The 18,188-nt window shown below is 43.8% G+C and overlaps 1 protein-coding gene across 3 annotated transcripts in view; it reads right to left on the bottom strand.

Annotated features, from left to right (window-relative positions):
* SRGAP2 (SLIT-ROBO Rho GTPase activating protein 2) overlaps nt 1-18,188 on the bottom strand; it is a 109,441-nt gene that overhangs the window by 20,257 nt on the left and 70,996 nt on the right. Inside the window, exons 7-13 of one of the 3 annotated variants that reach the window (XM_035901395.1) lie at nt 16,902-17,126; nt 15,095-15,196; nt 14,009-14,206; nt 9,256-9,340; nt 6,461-6,488; nt 3,912-3,942; nt 1,824-1,884 (exon numbers count right to left, since the gene is read on the bottom strand). In XM_035901395.1, the coding sequence (XP_035757288.1) occupies nt 1,824-1,884; nt 3,912-3,942; nt 6,461-6,488; nt 9,256-9,340; nt 14,009-14,206; nt 15,095-15,196; nt 16,902-17,126 (730 nt within the window). The remainder of the gene's footprint in view (nt 1-1,823; nt 1,885-3,911; nt 3,943-6,460; nt 6,489-9,255; nt 9,341-14,008; nt 14,207-15,094; nt 15,197-16,901; nt 17,127-18,188) is intronic. The other 2 variants (XM_009647854.2, XM_009647862.2) reach the window with 2 other exon arrangements.

Genomic DNA, 18,188 nt, shown 5'->3' with positions numbered 1-18,188 from the left:
TTTCCCTTATATGTACAGGCACATACAGAATATGTAAAAACAGAACTCAGCACCGCGGAGAAAAAATATTAACCCTTCTTCATCAACTGACAGAGTAACTGGTTTATAACAGCCATGCCTGTTATCTTTTACCCTGAAGGATCCCCAAAGGATTTTACAACCCAGAGAAAGTCATAAACTAACAGTGTATCAGCCAGGAGTAAAATACGGCTAACTACACAACGAAGCAGTTTATTTTGCACGAGCAATACCGCAACAGCCCAGGGCAAATCATCCAGTTGAAACGGAAGCATTTAATTACCCCAGCATGACCTGCTATCTAGGGTTTTAGGATAGTCTTTAAGGCATTCTCGCTAAAAACTAAGCATTAGCAATGTCATTAAAACCAATTATCAAGTAGGCGAGATGTTCCAACACAGAACCACCCTAACAATGTTGTTGGTACATGTGAGATGAGCAACCACCATTACAAATCAACTAATGAACAAAGTATATGCTTCACGTAGGGGGATCACTCCCCCTCATTCAAGCCTTCTAACTGTAGACTTTCTGAAACAGGAAATGCCGCAACGTCTTTGCTTTATTTATAATAATGGCTGTAAACGAATAAGCTCTCCCAAATGCACCTGGGGCCTCTTCCTCTCGATTCCTGCAACTGTTTTTATCACAAGGCAATGAAACCTTTGCAGCATGTGGCTGTATCTGGTAGCTGTGACACACAGCTATGAACAGCGAAAAGAAACAAATCTCGAGCGCAGAGAAGGAAGACTGAAGATGACATTCATCCCACACCTACGCGGCAGAACATTTAGAAATGTCAGGCTACCTCCGACAAAATGCAAGGGCTTCAGGCAGGCAGCTTTATCATTTCTCCTGCCCTAAAGTGGCTCTGCTGTATAAAAGTGCATGCCTTCTAATTACAAACTGTACCCGTACGGCCACGATCTGACATTCAGAGCAAAAATCAGTTGAGTCTGTTGGAAAATCCTCCTGTTGGGGATCTAAGCTAATGCAGCAACAAGAGTCTAAAAAAATAATCTCCCCATGGCCCCGATTTGGTTCGCATTGCAATGTGGTTTCAATGATTTTTCCAGCAAATGTCCAAGTATGGCCTTAATGAAGGATTATAGCACTTGGTTCTTCCAAGTGATGATGAGAATGGGACTCCAGATTATAGTTTCTAAAATGGTAATTAAACAAGGAAAATGAAACGGGACGCTACTATCTGGCTCTGTGTCTTGCTTAATGAAGATAAATTCAACCTCTTTCTACATATGTTAATTAACAGCTGTTTCACATGCTACTAACAAGTGATACTGATTAAAAATGAAAACAAACGACAATAAACATATAAAATCTTACAGCACTCAAGGCTGTGAAGTTAACCTTCAAAACAGGTATAAATCATCTCATTGCAGCACTAAGCCGTTAATTCACTACTTGACCTCCTACACTCAGAGTATGGAAGAGCACAATTCTTGTTGGTGAAGGCCACATTCCAGGGCTCAAAGCAAAGTGAGTGGAGGTGAAGCATAAGTGGAATCTAAGGATGGGAACCTTATTTTACAAGAAACAAAGGGATATTGTTGGAAGAACAACATTTGCAAGGTCAGTTACCTGCAATAGCCGTTTGGAAAAGCGTTCACACACATCACCACCAATACAGCCAAAAAGCCAGTGACCGTGTCTTTCTATCACAGTCTCTAGGATTCCTCTGCACAAGCACCATGTCCCAAGCTACTCTGAACATTTTTCAGGTGGCTTCTATATCACTGTTCATTTTATATAAACCTCACAGGACACCTTTTTGTCCATAAACTCACCGTGCCTGCTAATGAACCGTATGCAGCTCTCCACGACCAGAGGAATGGCTTGTGAGGAATCCTGCGCAAAGAGACATTTAAACAAGAAGAGCAGTCAGATAGGGAGTGATAGGGGGGTGATGAAAATAAAATAAAAAAAATAAAAAAAAGAAAGCAAATTTATCCTCTCATCTGCCATATCCTGCTTCCATGCAGATCCAGATGTCTTTAGTTTCTGGACTCGTTACCAAACATCTCAGATAAGAGCAATTTCAGGACTGCATCAAACTCCTGCTCTTTTGTCACAAACATTTAAGCCCATCAGTACCCTACAATCACAGTCCACTAAGCAGGGTGCACTGTACAGGTACCCACGCATGGAAAACAGGGTCTTCAGTCCAAACACGGCAAAACCTTCTAGATTGCCAGTTTCCAGCTTAAACAACGTTAATGGAGGCTTTCAGTATGGCAACAAGCCTTTACACTTCCCCAGTCTCTGCTTCACAGCATCACTGCTTACTTTTCAGACAACTGAATTTCTGCAAGGTCTGCAGTTATTCCTCCCATTTTGGGGAACGGCAGCTAAGCAACACAAGTGCTGCAGTTTGCTTAAGGTCAGATGCCAGTGATTAAAATCACCACGTGATTAAAACTCCCAAGTTTCTGTTTATGTGTAGCCTCTTCTGCAGCAGTTTTGGACAGCAATGCCTCTGATTTGTATCAAAATGCTCACTTGTTAGGATGCTACAGCATCATGCTTCAATCGGCTCAAAAGGATGCCAGTGCCCTGCTCAAAAATATACATTAAAAAACCCCCAGTTCAACAGTTTTCCCAACTTGTTTACTTTTAATGGTTTTTTTGTTTTATTGCAATGTCATAGAACTTGGTCATACAGCGACAATTAATAATTTCTCTACTAATTAGCCATAGCCAGTTGGAACTAGCTTTCTATATGCTGTACAGCACCAACCAATTAAGAATACTTCAGAAGCCAGTCTGCTGCTCAACTGGCCCCTGAGGACAGGCTTTATTAATAACCATCCAAACAGCATTATAACCCCCCAGACTTATTTTGGAGCTTGACAGGAGGGACCCCCAGAGAAGCCCAAATTCTGGGTCCCCAGCAGAGGTTAAAACTCTCAGAGCAGTCATGTTTTAAACTGCTAGGTCGCAATCAAAAAAACCCCATTAAAATCATATGCAAGGAATTTCGTGGAGGTTACTGCGAGCTGTGGATTCAGGGTTTGCAGGCAGATTAGCTTTTAATTTAGGTTTCCAAATCAGAGGCCAGCCTGTCAACTCTACTCAAGTCCGAATATGCTTCTGAGGCACCTCAGAAACTAAAAGCAAAATGGCAATCAAGACACACGCATCCTTTATTTTCAGCATAGGAAAGGACTATTTTCAGAGCATAAATAAAGGAACAATGAAGCTCAGAAAATGAAAAAGGTTTGACTCTGCACACCAAACCCATGACCAGCTCTCTTACTTAATTTCCAACATACAGGGGTCCTAAAAACTACAAAGCAACACCCCAAGGCAGACTCTATGAAATGAAATTCCAAGCCAGATTTTGTCTTTTCCAGTATCAACAAGAAATATTTTGGGTTTTCCCTATCTCAAAGAAACATATTTTTAGCTCATCAGGTACTAAAAAGTAACAGATTATCCAGCACAGCCAGGAAAACAAGGCAGCCCTGTTGCAAGTCTTTAGTACAAGGCGGCACAGTTGCTGGTTTAACAGCACTGCAGTGGGATACTGGTGACAATAAAGAGAAAGGGGACAAAGAAGCACCAGCATGAAACCCATCAACCATCACTGTCTAGACAGCTCGAGGCTGGTTTGGCGTTTTGGGTTCCAGGCCTGTCAAAACACAGCGTAAAATGATTTTAAATTTTTGTCAAAGAAAATGAATCAAGGCTGTGGATCCATGTTTTAGGGATTTCAGTTCCTGACCACGCAGACACCAGATCCGCTTGAACAAGGCTGAAAAGGGCAACGTAAGAGAGGCAGGGAAGGATAAAAACACTTCCCTGTCTTCAATCTATCCTTCTCTACACAAAACCACGCTCATCCCTGTTTTGCTACTTAAGGCAATGTTTATTACCTGCTTCCGTATGGTGGAGCTGCGCCTGCCGCTGAGGAGATCAGAACCACCCATGGGTGCAGGAGGGAAAAACAGAACAGAAAAGTCAAGATAAGCCTCTATCATCATCGTTCTCCTTCATGCGGCATTCCAAACCCCGCACAGGAGGAGGAGGGAAGGAGCCGGATATACAAGTCAATCATAACGACTTAGTCTCACTGAATTTATGGAACTTCAGAAAGATTTTAAGTGACTTTAAATCACTAAAAACCCAAAATAGACACAAGGGAGTCCACTGCTTTGACAAAAGATTATCCTTGAGGTTTTAATTCCAACCATCTGGAAATCTGTTATATAGGGCTCCTTGTTCAAGATGAAGTTTATTATAAATTGCACATAGCTGTTCTCCGAAGGAGCCCCTCTACAGAGGGGGGAAGCAGGTGGGAGCACGCTGGTTGCTACCGTGCTGTTATTAAAGTCTTTATTAAAAGTTTCTGATAAGACTTCAAATAAATAAATAAAACAACCCCCCTCGAACCCCAGCACACACTAGTCAGGCTAAATCTTTTCAGTATAAACCATGATGGTCTCATTTATTTACGTTGGCAGACAATAACTGCAGAAAAATAGGAAAAGAAGCATTCCTTGGCCAGGATTTTCCCCTCAAAATTTATTACTGGGGCTTTAAATTCCTATAGTTTCTTGTAAAAATGAAGCATGAGAGACAATAGTAAGAGAAGCCCTAATGTATCATTCAAGCCAATTCCCTGCTAGGGCAGATGGCTGCTGAATTATGAATAAGGTGATTAGAACTGTGATTTTTAAAAAGACTGTACAATGTGTTAATTCAGGGGAAATTCCCTTTATAAAAATCAAAAACACTGAACCAAAAAAAAAAAAAAAAAGAAATCAGATTCCATGGGCTGTCACAGACAATAAGGTCTATTTTAAACTATTAGCAGTAATGATTCTTTGATATTTAAAATTGTTTCATGATGAACAATATTTTATTATTACAGATGTCAGGCTCTAATTAGGACCTGTCAGCTTTGCTTTACCGTAAGGAATGTGAAAAGTAGTAATGACTCCAGATCAGCAGTAATCACCTTCCTTTTGGTAACACGGCAGAATGATGCACAGCCCTATCCAGCTCCTCGTGCCCAGCGGAGCCCCCTGAATCCATCAATTTGGAGACGGAGATTTGTTATGTTTTATAAAAACCCCATCAGGAGAAGCTTAGTTATGGTTCTGTGATTGGTCTTAATTACAAATGAAAAGTTTATTCTGTGTGACCTCTATGCTGCTGCAAGCCAGTTCCACGGCACAGCAGAGAGCATCGATGGGATAAAGAGTTTTCCAGTTTACGTTACTCAGCCCCGTACACCAACCATGTGCGTAAACCCTGCGGAACCACGGGCCCATCTCCCTTACAAAAATAGGAATGTGTTTATAAAAATCCTAGTTCAAAGAATACTTCTCCGGACGACAGTGCCAAATTAAACAGTTTCTCACACCTGCCCATCCCCTTCCTGATCTGGATTAAATGCACCAGAGCAAGGAAAAGTGCAAGACATCTAGCTATCTTTTTTTTTTTTTGACCCCCCCTTTGGCTATTTTTAACCCCAATCAGTTTCCCAGCCTGGCAGGCGTACGGTCACGACTGCGGTGGCTGCACAGGGCAGCAACAGGCACGGAGAGGTGTTTAAGCAGGCACCGCATCCAAAGAAACATTCGTTACTCATTGAATCATAGAATCATGGACTGGTTTGGGTGGGAAGGGACCCCCAGAGGTCACCCAGCCCAACCCCCCTGCAGGAGCAGGGACACCTTGAACCACATCAGGTTGCTCACAGCCCCATCCAACCTGGCCTGGAATGTTCCCAGGGATGGGGCCTCCACCCCCTCTCTGGGCAACCCCTGCCAGGGTTTCACCACCCTCACTGGAAAGAATTTCTTCCTTAGATCCAGCCTAAACCTCCCCTGCTTCAGTTTAAAGCCATCCCCCCTTGTCCTGTCCCAGCTGGCCCTACTAAAAAGCTTGTCCCCCCCTTTCCTCTGGGCCCCCTTGAAGCCCTGACCGGCCGCACTCAGCTCTGCCCGCAGCCTTCTCTTCTCCAGGCTGAACACCCCCAACTCTCCCAGCCTGGCCTCAGAGCAGAGGGGCTCCAGCCCTCGGAGCATTTTAGTAGCCCTCCTCTGGCCCCGCTCCAACAGGTCCATGTCCTCCTTGTGCTGAGGGCTCCAGAGCTGGACGCAGGGCTCCAGGGGAGGTCTCACTGCGACTGCTGCAGTACTCGCCCCAGAGCTGCTTTCGGCTGACCGGAGGGGACTGAACATAGGTACAAGCTGTGCCACCACCTTGCGCTCATGTAGGTAACAGCCATGGTGTTTAAAGCCATGTTACCTAGCAGGAATTTCCTTATACATTAACTAAACCAGTATCTTTTTCTAACAGATACATATCCTGGGCTGGTAACTGATCCGGAATGGCAGTGGCCAATTTGCATCAGATGTTGCTTAAAAAGAAAAGAAAAGAAAAAAAAAAAAAAGATCCCCTGAGCCGCACCTACCTGGCAAGGGAGCAGTCAGTCCTTTGACCTGTTAAGATGACAAAGAAATACAGCATTAGGAGGAAGGAACAGGAAAATACTTCCAACTGCTTTGTAAAGCCAGGTTTGGAAGGAGGCGGAGGAGTAAAACCCTCAGAGGGAGAGGGCAGCTTTGTGGAGCCGGAGAGGGGCTGCCTCCCCCAGGAACGCTGCCGGGGAGACCACCGAAACCCACCCCAACCGGCACAGCTCCTCCCCAGCCGACCAGGAAACGCAGCGAACAGCTCAGGCTGCCCGAAGACTCTTTCTTTGGAAAGTATTGTTTTTGAAAATTAGTTCCCTGTGCATTCTAATTGTTGACTCCTGCTGCCAAAAAACTGGGCTTGTCAACCTCTCCCTCCCTTCCCCTTCCCAGGGGAATCGGTGGGGCGAGAGATTATACTTTATAAAGCCACTTAGTAAGACTGAAAACATTCACGGATTTGTTAGCCCACAGACTAAACGTGCTGGCATTAAGCTATTTTGGGAGACAGACGTTTAATGATATTTTCCACAAACATATTTATAAAAACGTTCCATTAACTTGCACTGAGTTTGGAAGGAAGCAGCCGAGCTAACGACTACTGCTAATGGAGGCATCATTTTAAAATAGCACAACAAGGAGTAAGAGAGACAGAAAACTAGTACGTGCCTTGGGGAATTGTACAGGCCAGATCTTTTGCTGGTACAGCTCATTGCCAGTGAAACCCTACTGATTTACAATAGCTGAAAAGCCACCTTCCCTACGATGCCTTCCTGCTCCTGGGGAGACAGAAGAATGAACGAGGGAAACGTCTAATTGCTGATGGCTGACAATTAGTCGAAGACATCTCGATAGCCACTTTCCTCTCCCCACGTAAAGCCAAACCAGTGCATAATTTACATGAAAATGTTATTCTGAAGCAGAATTTCCAGCCATCTGTCCCACTTCCATCACAGAATATTCATATATATAAATTACATGGCTGTGGCAACATCAAGGGGCTCCTACATTAGGGTGACAAATGTGTACAGTAGGCAGGGACATAATTACTTGTAGATAGGAAGACTTGCTGGTATTTTTATTACTGGAACTTGTCATCTTTAGATTAAGGTAATTTGCGAGAGGACTAATAAATGTCACCTGAGGATGGGGTAAAGAAGAATAAAAATCCTAACAAAAATGCATTTTCCAGGGACTGAAGACACGCAGCCTACGCACATTTTTTAGTAAAGCTTCTAACCATGCTCCAGGGATGGGTGAAAGGAATTTTATTTGCCCATTTCCCAACTAAGTGACACATTATGGATAAGCCTAGGCATGGTCCCCAGTTTGTACCATTAACCTGCTAACGTGGTTTTGGAGACAAAATGTACCTCCCTTTCTCAGCTCCTTTTGATCTCACAGATAACAGAAGTGATTTTTTTTCAGAAGCTGCTGGAGCTCACCCTGACACACACTGGGTCCCTTCACAGAGGGGCTAAGAAAGCTCTGGTACTGCAAAGCTACCACAGAAAAAACAGAAGCAGCCTTTAAATCTACATAGCAATACAGAAATCGCATTTAATTTCCCTCCTCTTTTCCCCCTACCACAGCTTGAGATGGGTTCAAGGGGCAGGCAGGTTAAAGGGAAATAGGTCTCGGTATGCAGAGGTCAGCTGTGATCCAGGAACGTGATTAGTCACAGGGGCAGCACGGGTGTCACTTGGAGATATTTAGAGGCAGAAGAAAAATACCCTAAGGCCATAGATCTTTGGCTTCATCCACCCTTTCTACAGGACAGCTGAAGAGCCGAGCAACTTTAAACAACAAAGCTCGAAACCACGGCACCATCCTTTCCTTACCTTCCAGGGGTTTGGGTCTGATAAACATGAAACTCTTAATTGCTGTAGCAGTAAGTATTTTATTGTTATAGTGCCTTTTTAAACTGAAAGCGAAGCAGTTCAAAGACCACATGCTGTTTCAGTTTTCATTCAGAAGATTTGCACACCGTAAACTGTGGGGAGCCCAGTTAAGTTTCATACCACAACACAAGCCCCGCTCCAGCATATAAACCCAGGAACGAGTCGAGCCATTTTTTGACCTGACATTTAGACTGTTAAAGCCTTCTCCTCTGCAAATACGAGGCAGACAGGTTTCTATGGAAACTTGGATGCATAGTTTAAGCCTGTTTGGCCAACAGGATTTGCCCATACCATGAAGGGAAAGAAGTCTTCCTTTGTTCTGACGCTAATAGCAAATGCATATTTAGTTCTGGCTGCTGCCCCTTGCCTAATGCCCTCTAGATAGGCAACATATTTTACATGCTCTGAAATTTGTTTGCTATTCTCCTGCTACAAGCCCGTGCTCACATGCGCTAGTTTGGTCTGTATTGAACCCACAGAGGTGAGAAGCAGCTAAACTAGGATGCAATGAACCTTCCGACCAGCCTACCGAGGCAATACTCCTCAACTAATCCGTAAACTGTAAATCACAAGGTTTACCCCAACACAGATTATTAAGCAAGAAGCAGAATGTGGGTGTATGGGGAGAGGACAGGATGAACAAACGGGCATATGCTTCATTTTAACAAATAAGCGATGCACATTAGTGATTCATTAAGTGTTCTCCATTCACCATTAATCAAGCAGCCATGTAGGTCATTTGGCTTCTCCATCATGCAGATCGGAAAAATAAATTCATAAAACATGAGTATGTCCACTTTGCATCACTAATCCAAGACCGTTACACTCAGCTGACTAATTCAACAAGCGCAACAGCCTGGCTAATAGCAGTGACGAGCGGGTCCCAGACTCACTTTCTCCCAGGGTCTTCTGAAGAAGGTCGTGTTTGGCTTGGAGCTTCGTTATCAGGTTCCTGCCTTCCAGATACTCCTTCATTTTCTGTGAAGGTGGAAAGAACCAAGATTATGAGTGGGCAATTAATTTCTTCGATTGCATCTTTAGGTTCCTGGATTCGGAACGTGATGCTGACGTACAGAATTAACACCGAAATTGCAAAGGATGCACCAAGTCCTCCCGCTACGTGCATCCACGCCAATCTGAAGCTCGGTCCATACGTATCCGCAGTACAATTTCTATTGTTTCACTGTGGGATCAGCTGAATGTTTGGCATCTTTTAGACATCTGAGAAGCTGTCATGCATCTCCTCTCCAGACAGGGCGAAATGGAAACGCACTTCCCTCGCACGTCACCGGCAGCTGAATGAGCAATCTGTTTTAACAAACTAAAAGGCTGCTACTGTGCTTATTCTCTCACTTAACCTCTCTCACCCCGCTTTACTTGTCAAATAGTGCGTCTGCCTCCACGCTGGATGATACACAGGGTGGCAGGGGGGGGCATGGGACAAAACAAATAAAGATATTATTTCAGTTCACATTTGTTCTCTCGGTGAAATATTATACAATCACGCAGTCATTTTTCCCACTTCTTTCTGATTTTTCACAGCTCTGCAAATGCTGGGTTTTTACAGCTCTTTCATCTCCTATTTTGCAGTTGAGAACAGCATTATTTATCTTCACCGTGCTGCAGCACATGAAATACCCTGCTGTATGGTAGCCGTCCACATTATAATTAGGATGCATTTACACTCAAAACTACATAAATAGCACATAACTCTTCAAACACCACGTAACTCCTCAAATACCACAGGCTGTTCTTTAGAAACAGGAGATGTTTTAAAAACTCAGTTGGCAAAATGAACACAAAAAGGATTCTCATTTAATAATGAAACGTTCCAGTTCTTGTCTTCGCCTTTCCCCAATTCTACCCACTTTCTTCCAGTTCTGGGCTAGTATTGTCAAATTAGACTGCAAATCCTATGGTAAAAAAAATGGTATTTTAGCCAAGAGAGTGCCTGGACCCTGAGCGATGTGTACACACCCTGCGCCACCCCTGAGGGTGGGGGAAACCGTCCAGGAGCTAACGAAGTTTCCATTACGGGCTCCCCAGCAGTTGAGTGGCACCGACACGACGAGAATGGCTGAGCTGGGGCTTTAATTAACCGCCAAAAGCCTGGGGTTGCTGTCCCTTTGGTTGACAACATTGGAAGAAAAATTTCACAAGAATTCAGTCCCTTTGGAGATTCTCAGCACTTCCCGCTTCCTATACCAACAGCGCAACTTTGCTGTTGTTGTTTGAGAAGAAAACAGGAAGCGTGATCGCTGTGGCAAAAATAATTAACCGTATTTTTTGGAATTGCCCTGTAGATTCTGTTCACCAAGCCCCAACCATGTATTTTGCTAAATCAGTTAAATTTTTGCATCAAATTTGGACAGAAGACGACACAAAGAGTATAAGCTGCAAAAATAATCAGAGAATTTGAAGCGGGGATTTGTGGATAAATCTGGTTCTGGGAGGTGCTGAGCTCCCCGTCTCAAAGTCACGATCAGGCAAAGAGACAGAAGGGCTGGAAGGCTCAGCTCCAAATAGCTTTAACAGAAGCTGAAAGATCAGCAAATCAACCTGATTTGGAGGAGAGTTAAGCGTCCCTTTGAAGCAGAGACAAAAACTTAAGCTCAGCCTACCGGTGGCTGCGGGTCGGCGTGGGGCAGGCGGATTCCCTGTGCGGTGCTGGGCAGGGCACGCTGCCGGCACTCGCAGAGGCTCCGGCTTGGAGGCATTTGCAGCGACCACGTTAAGAACATCGCCCGCCCGCAGACGGGTACCAGGGATTGTGTTAAAGGAGAACAAGGTAAGGTTCCCATCCAGTGCAGTATTTCATGCGTTCCTTCCATTTCCTCATGCCTAACATTCTGTACCCTGCCTGTTACCAGTACGCTTATGAAAAAAAAAAAAAAACAGTAATTTCAAAATCAGGCTTCAGGCTTTTTTCAATGAATTACAAAAGAATCCATCAGCATTTGATTTCTGGCTTAATAAAAGCCGTCAAGGGGGGAAAAAAAAAAATATTAAAAAATCAAACTACAGGAGACCTGCTTAGGATTTCATTTCTGGCAGAGCGCAGCTGGAGTCAGACTAAGCACAATCAGACACAAAGCAGGAGAAACGTCCTCAAGTCACGTTGTTTCCTCATTGTAAAAATTAAGAGGCAAAGGTTCGTTATTAGCCAGAGAGGGTGAGCACTTTGCACCTACCACTTCCTCAAAACCACACAACTCTCACACCCTCTCCAAGGCCAACCTCACTGCGGCGTCTTTCCAGCGAGAGCCAGTTGTCGGGTGGCAGGCAGAATGAAGAGGAACGCAAACCAGACCGAACCTTCCTGCCTTGTGGGAAAGGAGATTTTATGCTTTTGAGGCTTTAAAGAAGAATAGTTTCTGTCACTGGCCCACATCCTTAACTGCCTCCAATCTGGAAAGCTCAGCAGTTTTTCCTCCCTCCCTGCACACCCCAAGAACGACTTCGAACAAGGCACTCGATTGAAGGAGGGGGTGAATCGGATCCCCGCTCCCCTGCTAGCGACGGAACGTGGGCACAGCGACACAACCGGCACGACGTTTCCGTAGGACTGATTAGCAGGGGAACATTATATAATATTTACCCATGTCTTAAGGGTTTGGCAATAATAAATTTACATTCATTTTTAAGGCACTTCACATAATGACCATTGTACTGGGTTTTAACCTTTCTAGAGGAAAAAAACCCAACATTTTGACTAAGAACTAAAATTATCCCCTGTTTCAGAGGTAAAAGGAATCAAATCATTCATTCCCCTCTGCACTTCTCAGGTAGGGCGCAGTGCCAGCTGTATTGCAATTAGCAGTAGGACCTCAATTAGCATCAGGATCTCAGCTCCGATGGGCATGGGCATCCTCGGGCTGGCTCTGGGAGCAGGACTGTAGCCATGGCAGCGGCGGGACCCATACCCGCCTGCCAGGCACCCAGCACCCATCCCCGCATTTCGGCTCCCCGAAATCCCTGCTGCTTCCTTGCCTCAGCTGCCTGCGTTAGCTCAGTGCTGAGCCGATCATCGTCCCTATGCTTTTCACTGACACGGGGAAGTTTTCTGTTCCAAATACAAATCTTCCTTCAAAGCCCTAACAACAGAGCCATCTCGGCACCAGCGTGCAATGCTATGCCTCTAGTGGAAATGCAGCTTATACCAGCGCAGAGATACTACAGTCAGTACTCCTCCAACTAAATTCCCCTGCCGGCATCGTTATATTTACCTAAGAGCCCTGCCTAGCTAGCAATGCAGTACGTGGAATTTCCAACTTCAGTTACATAGTAATATGGAATATTCTTTCAAATTAGTATTTTTCTTTCAGTTCATATCCCTCGGCCTTTATCACATCGTAAGGTACGAGGGGATTTAAATCTGTTCCGCACTGCACTTGGGTTTTTTCCCCCCCTACACAAAGAATGCCTCGCCCATGCTGCCGCACAGCTCTGCCCTCAGCCTCATTAATACTCATCCGAGCCGTTTCTCATACGCTAAAAAAACCCCGCTCCTTATAGATTCAAAGCTTGAAATCCTTATAAAGGATATTTGTAAGTCTGGCCAACAGTCGATCAATCAAGCACCTGATGAGGCTGGTTAAAGAGGGCCTCCACGAACAGCTTTGTTCCGTTGATGGTTATTTTACCCACGTTGCGCAGGACATGACAGATTGCACCTCTGCTTACCGAGGCGGCTCCGCAGCCCTGCTGGGACCTCGCTGCTCTGCAGCAGGATGCTAACACGATGAAATGGAAAAATATGACATCCAAATAGAGTCCTGGGTTCGGTCTCCTCTTTGAACTTACAATAGTCCCTCTCTAGAGAGGGAACGCTTAAGAGTTCAATTGAAAAATCATTTTTCTAGTTTCATAACCCTGGGCAGGGTGGTCAATCCCTTCTTAATTGGATCAGTTCCTCCACCCACTTTTCTCAAGAGCCAGTTTCACCTTCTGAGAAGGCTTTTTAATTTTTCTAAGACACAGCCTGACAGCAACCATCCTGCCAGCTAGCATAATTTGCACAGAAACTTCAGACTTTTAATCAGCAACACCATTCTTGGAAGAGGAATGTAAAGGGCAGCAAGTATAGCAAAAGATGCCCAAAGGAATGACAAAGTGACCAGAATCAGAGGTATGATTTTCATCTGCTATTCTAAAACATTTTTAAAACAGAAGCCAATTCAACAGTTTAACATAAATCTAATTTAGGAAAGAAACATAGTCTGGTATGAAAGTCAATACAAAAGCTCTTAGCACCTTGTAAAAATGCATCGATGCAATTAAAAGCTTATGTGAGCTGAAATTGTAAGATAGTAATAGCAAGAAATGAAAGAGCTAAACATTCTATTAGTCTGTATTATTTTTGAAAATGGATATTTACAAGCTATAAAGTTCTCAGACAATTCCTTTTAGATGCAGAAGAAATCAAATTTTACCCAATTTACCCACAGACTAAGTTTGCATCAATGGTATCCAAATATATTTGTAAAGAATTCAAAGCACCCGTTTTTAAAACCTAAGATGCTTACTCTGCTTGTCCAAAATCAATTACAGAAGCATTTCTGTAAAACGAGAGCCTCTTTTTGCACTGTCTTGTGAGTACAATTCTAAATACATTATATGCACTCATACTGCAAATTAACTCCTTACTGTGAAATAGAACTGCTCCGTCTCCTGCTGGTTGGCCCGTCTCTTGGCAATGCTCGGTTTGCTCATGAACGTTTCCGAGACAGTGGATTTAACAGACTCCATAGAATTGCTGTATTGAAAGCAGTCAGAGACATCAAAGTCCTCTATCGTGACAATATCCTGGATTGTCTGGAGTGTAGCTTCCATGGTCTTCTTAACCTGTCCGGCAAGAGCGAGAGTACTTAAAAAATGAAGAGAATACGTTGCAAGTAAAAAACCAGAGGTAGTGAGTACCCTGGAGCGTTGTACTAATAAACAGATATTACCGGTTTCACTGTGCGCCATAACTAAGGTGCAAGTTTTGCTCGTGAGCAGCACCGTCCACATTAACACATGGCTGGCAGCACACGGAACCTGCCAGGAGTGGGAAAACACCTGCAATCTTGCAGGCTGGGATGAGCAGGAGATGTAAGGCAATTTCACCTCAAAGCAAAGAGGGCTGGAACAAAGACCTTTTAATCATCTTCTGTAACTGCATCTACTGGGCATCAAATGTTAGACATCAAACCCAGGACTTTGCGGCACGGTAAATTTTTACTGAAGGCCAGAATCACTTCCTAGAGATAAAGGAGCTGCAAATTTTGCCCAAGGAGGATTAAAAATGCTTGAACACAGAGGTTCGGATTAGATATTTTGACCTCTTCCCAAACAAATGCCATTGATCTAGCCCTCTCATCTTAGATGGCCAATTAAACAAAAAGCAGCTCTTAAGATTAAGTTATGCAAATTCACTGTCTTCACTTCAAAACATTAAATTCCCCTTCTTCTATTAGCTATTCAAATACAACTTTCGCAATACAGACAGCCCTACCAACTTAAGGATGGGAAGAGAGAGGTATGTGTGGGTATTTTAAAGGATCCTCTCTGTGCACCCAGTTCTCACGTGAAATCACACCCCGATATACTGCTGGCCTCAGTTGCCTTATTCTTGAATTTCACCACCGGTCTTCATAGAAGAGGATCACAAAAACTAGACTCTTCCTTAATTAGTCCCCAGTCCCCACTGGAGGCAGTAAAAGGGTTGTTAATTTTGGTTGTTTCACTCACCTCCTCATTTTCAATCTTAAGTGTAGATAATCGAGACTGCAGTTGCTGGCACCTCTGCACTAACTCGCTCTGGACTGGTTGTTGGGCACACAGCTGCGACTCCTGGAAGAGAAACAGCAGTGCTTTCAGAGGGCTAGGAGAAAAACCCCATATAATCAAGAACCTTGCAAATAGTTCATTATATTATTCTAAAGAAACATCCTCCAAAGTGCTTCATTTTAAATCTTTGTAGCCCTGGATTTCAACCAGTGGAAGAGCCCCCTGTTCAACCAAACTGCAGTTCGCTTCCCAACTGTGCTGAAGAGCGAGCAAGAGAACATGAACATCAAAGAAGAACTAGAAAACATCAGCTACTTTCAGTAATGTAAGCTTGTCATGAGTTTTGGAAGTCTGAAGGCCCTCTATCATGGATATTAGGCTAAATCGCACCCTAAAACCTCAAGGAGAAGCGAGTGCACTTGTTAGCACAGCAAGAAGAATTTGGTTCACTGTATTATCCAGGCATCCTGGGGCAGGGGCATGAGTGGCTGAACTTGCTCATCTGAACTACCTGTGCACTACAGCAAAAGGTACAATCCACTGCTTAATGAATGCAGTGAAGTCAAAATAAAAAAGAACAGGTTAGGGACCTGTCCAATACACCAGAACAGTGGGCTTCCCTGCACCGTTAAGAATTAGTCTTATTTCACAGCATGAGGCAACCTTTCCTTTTAGTTTGTTTTGTTTGGTTGGTTTTTTTTTTTTTTTTTTTAAAAAGAAAAACATTTTCTTCATTGCGTAAGGCTGTTGTTTAAAGACAGAAATTGGAACTGGAGCCTTATCACGCACATACACATAGACTATCATATATTCCATCTGGTATATGCAGGACCATTGCAACCAAGACTATCAGCCTGCATTTATAACCACTCATTTGGCCTTGAGAAGAACCAAGACAAATGATTCAGCGAAGGCGAGCTGTTAACTGAATGACAGGCTGCAGGTAATTCTTTTTCTTCCCACGATCTTACAGGATACTACAAAAGCACAGAAAAACCGAGAAAGGTCATTTGCAGTCTGAGGGTTTCACTTAAGGGGGAAGAGACAAAGAGAAGCCTTAAGCAGCGACTGTAAGAAGAGGCTGGCTGCAAGAGACCATCCTTACAGTTCTTCTCAGCGTTCAAGAGTCTAAACTAGAAATCCAACCAATTGACCTAAATTATTACATTGCACATGTGTTCCCATTTAGATTTGTAAACTGGTTTCAGCTTGTGCGACTTTAAGCAGTTCCCAGATGAGTAACCACATCTTGATAAACCTATAAAGAGATTTTCATTGCCAAAAATGAAAGTCCTCTGACTGCCTTGCCTCACAATGAAGATGCATAAAGTGCCACCATAAACCATTTGCGCTCTAAGATTACACACTCCAGTGCCGCAAAACCCAGCATTTAAGTCTCCTTATCTTGTTGCCCCTTCCAATCTCTAACTTCAGAGTCTGTCTCCGGGTGGAGAGGTTAACTGTGGCTTGAACAAGAGGTTAAAACAGTGTTTCCTATCTACATGTAATATTATACCTAATGAAGAGTTTTCATCTTCAGTAGCTTTGATAGTCAAAAAGTAAGAGTCAGTTGTATTCAGACATCTGTGCCATGAATCTCTGCTTAATCGTCAAATCAGCTCCCTTTTCCAAGGCTCCCTTCTACCTCCCAAAAATAGAGCCAAGCAGGTGGCCTTTTAGTGGGCCTATCTATCACAGATGAGGGAAGTAAACAGGCGAAGCTGCAAGTGTTTACAGAGCTAGAGCCAGAGGAGGAACATAAACTGACCATATCACCCATATGTGGCTGAAACTCGAACTTCATGGGCGGACAGAAGACGTTGTTGTACATCTCCATCAGGCGCTGCTTATCACTGTTGGCATCCAGGTTCTCAACAGCGTTTTCAATGGCATCCAGACCCTCATGCTTTGACTGCTCCAGGTTTAGCTCAGCAGACAAGAATGTCCTGAGAGCTCTGTTGAGGCTAGCGTGGTATCCCAGGTCACAACACTGCTGGAAAAAGACACACAATTCCATATGAGTAAGCAAAGAAATCCTGTAATGGAAATTAAAATGTTTCCGAAGCCAGAAGTCATATAAATGGATTACAAGTCGTGGGTATTTTATCATCTTCTGGGTACCAGAGGGGTCTCACATCTCTCTCTGACCACAGACGCATCTTGAAAAGGGGTCCTCAGAGCTGGCCCTAAACAGAATTCTCAACCTCTAATACCATACGAATTTCAACATCATGTTAGAATTAGTCTCCAGCACAAGTACAGCTTAAACTTTTACAACATTTTGCGGAGTTCTCGTGGAGAGTTCATTTCATGCTGTTAAAAAAACCAAAAAGTAACCCAGAAGTGGGTTTGCTTAGATTCTAACCTTACTTTCAGGGGCGCTGATTCCCATTGAAACACTCCAAAATCCTTAAATAAAATTATTCAAAGAAAGAGGAAAAAAAAAAAAGGCACTGAAATACTACCGGGAGAAACAAGACACAGGATTTGGGTCATCTGCAAAGGTTCATCTGCACCTCAATTATCCCACCCAAGATAGAGAAAACAGCTTAATTCAGTGTACTTCAGGAAGCAAGAACATGACCTGTACATCACAGGCATAAAGAACAGAGTCATCCAAAAAGCAAGCAGCGATCAGTCGGGATGACTTCATTGCTGGGGTGAAACAGAAGAGCAAAAACTTGCAGGCAGAAAGCGGTCGTGGTCAAGAATTTCCTGGCGATTACTGCCACCAGGATGATGTCACTGGAAGACAATCAAGCAGCTTCATCCCCACCACGGCTGCGCAGCCAAGCCTTAATGTTTCAGAAGGGAGAAAGGCGCTTTTCATTAGCTGATCAGAAACAGCCTCAATTTTTCAGACATCTAATAAAGCGAGCGAGAAAGGAGCCCACCTTCTTGGAATTACAAGCAAGATTACATACGCTAGGAGAATATCCAAAGAGAAAGAGACCATCTGCTTGATTGCTGTGCTGCTCTGTAAGCAAAATTCACATGAAATCTCCTCCTCACCCATCATTTGGGTCTCATCACTGTGATTGTGTGCAAACGCCAA

Source organism: Egretta garzetta, unplaced genomic scaffold (genome assembly GCF_000687185.1).
Source record: "Egretta garzetta isolate BGI_Z169 unplaced genomic scaffold, ASM68718v1 scaffold640, whole genome shotgun sequence".
Taxonomy (NCBI): domain Eukaryota; kingdom Metazoa; phylum Chordata; class Aves; order Pelecaniformes; family Ardeidae; genus Egretta; species Egretta garzetta.
The sequence above is the reverse complement of the archived record's forward strand: the minus strand, read 5'-3'. Positions and strand labels throughout refer to the sequence as shown.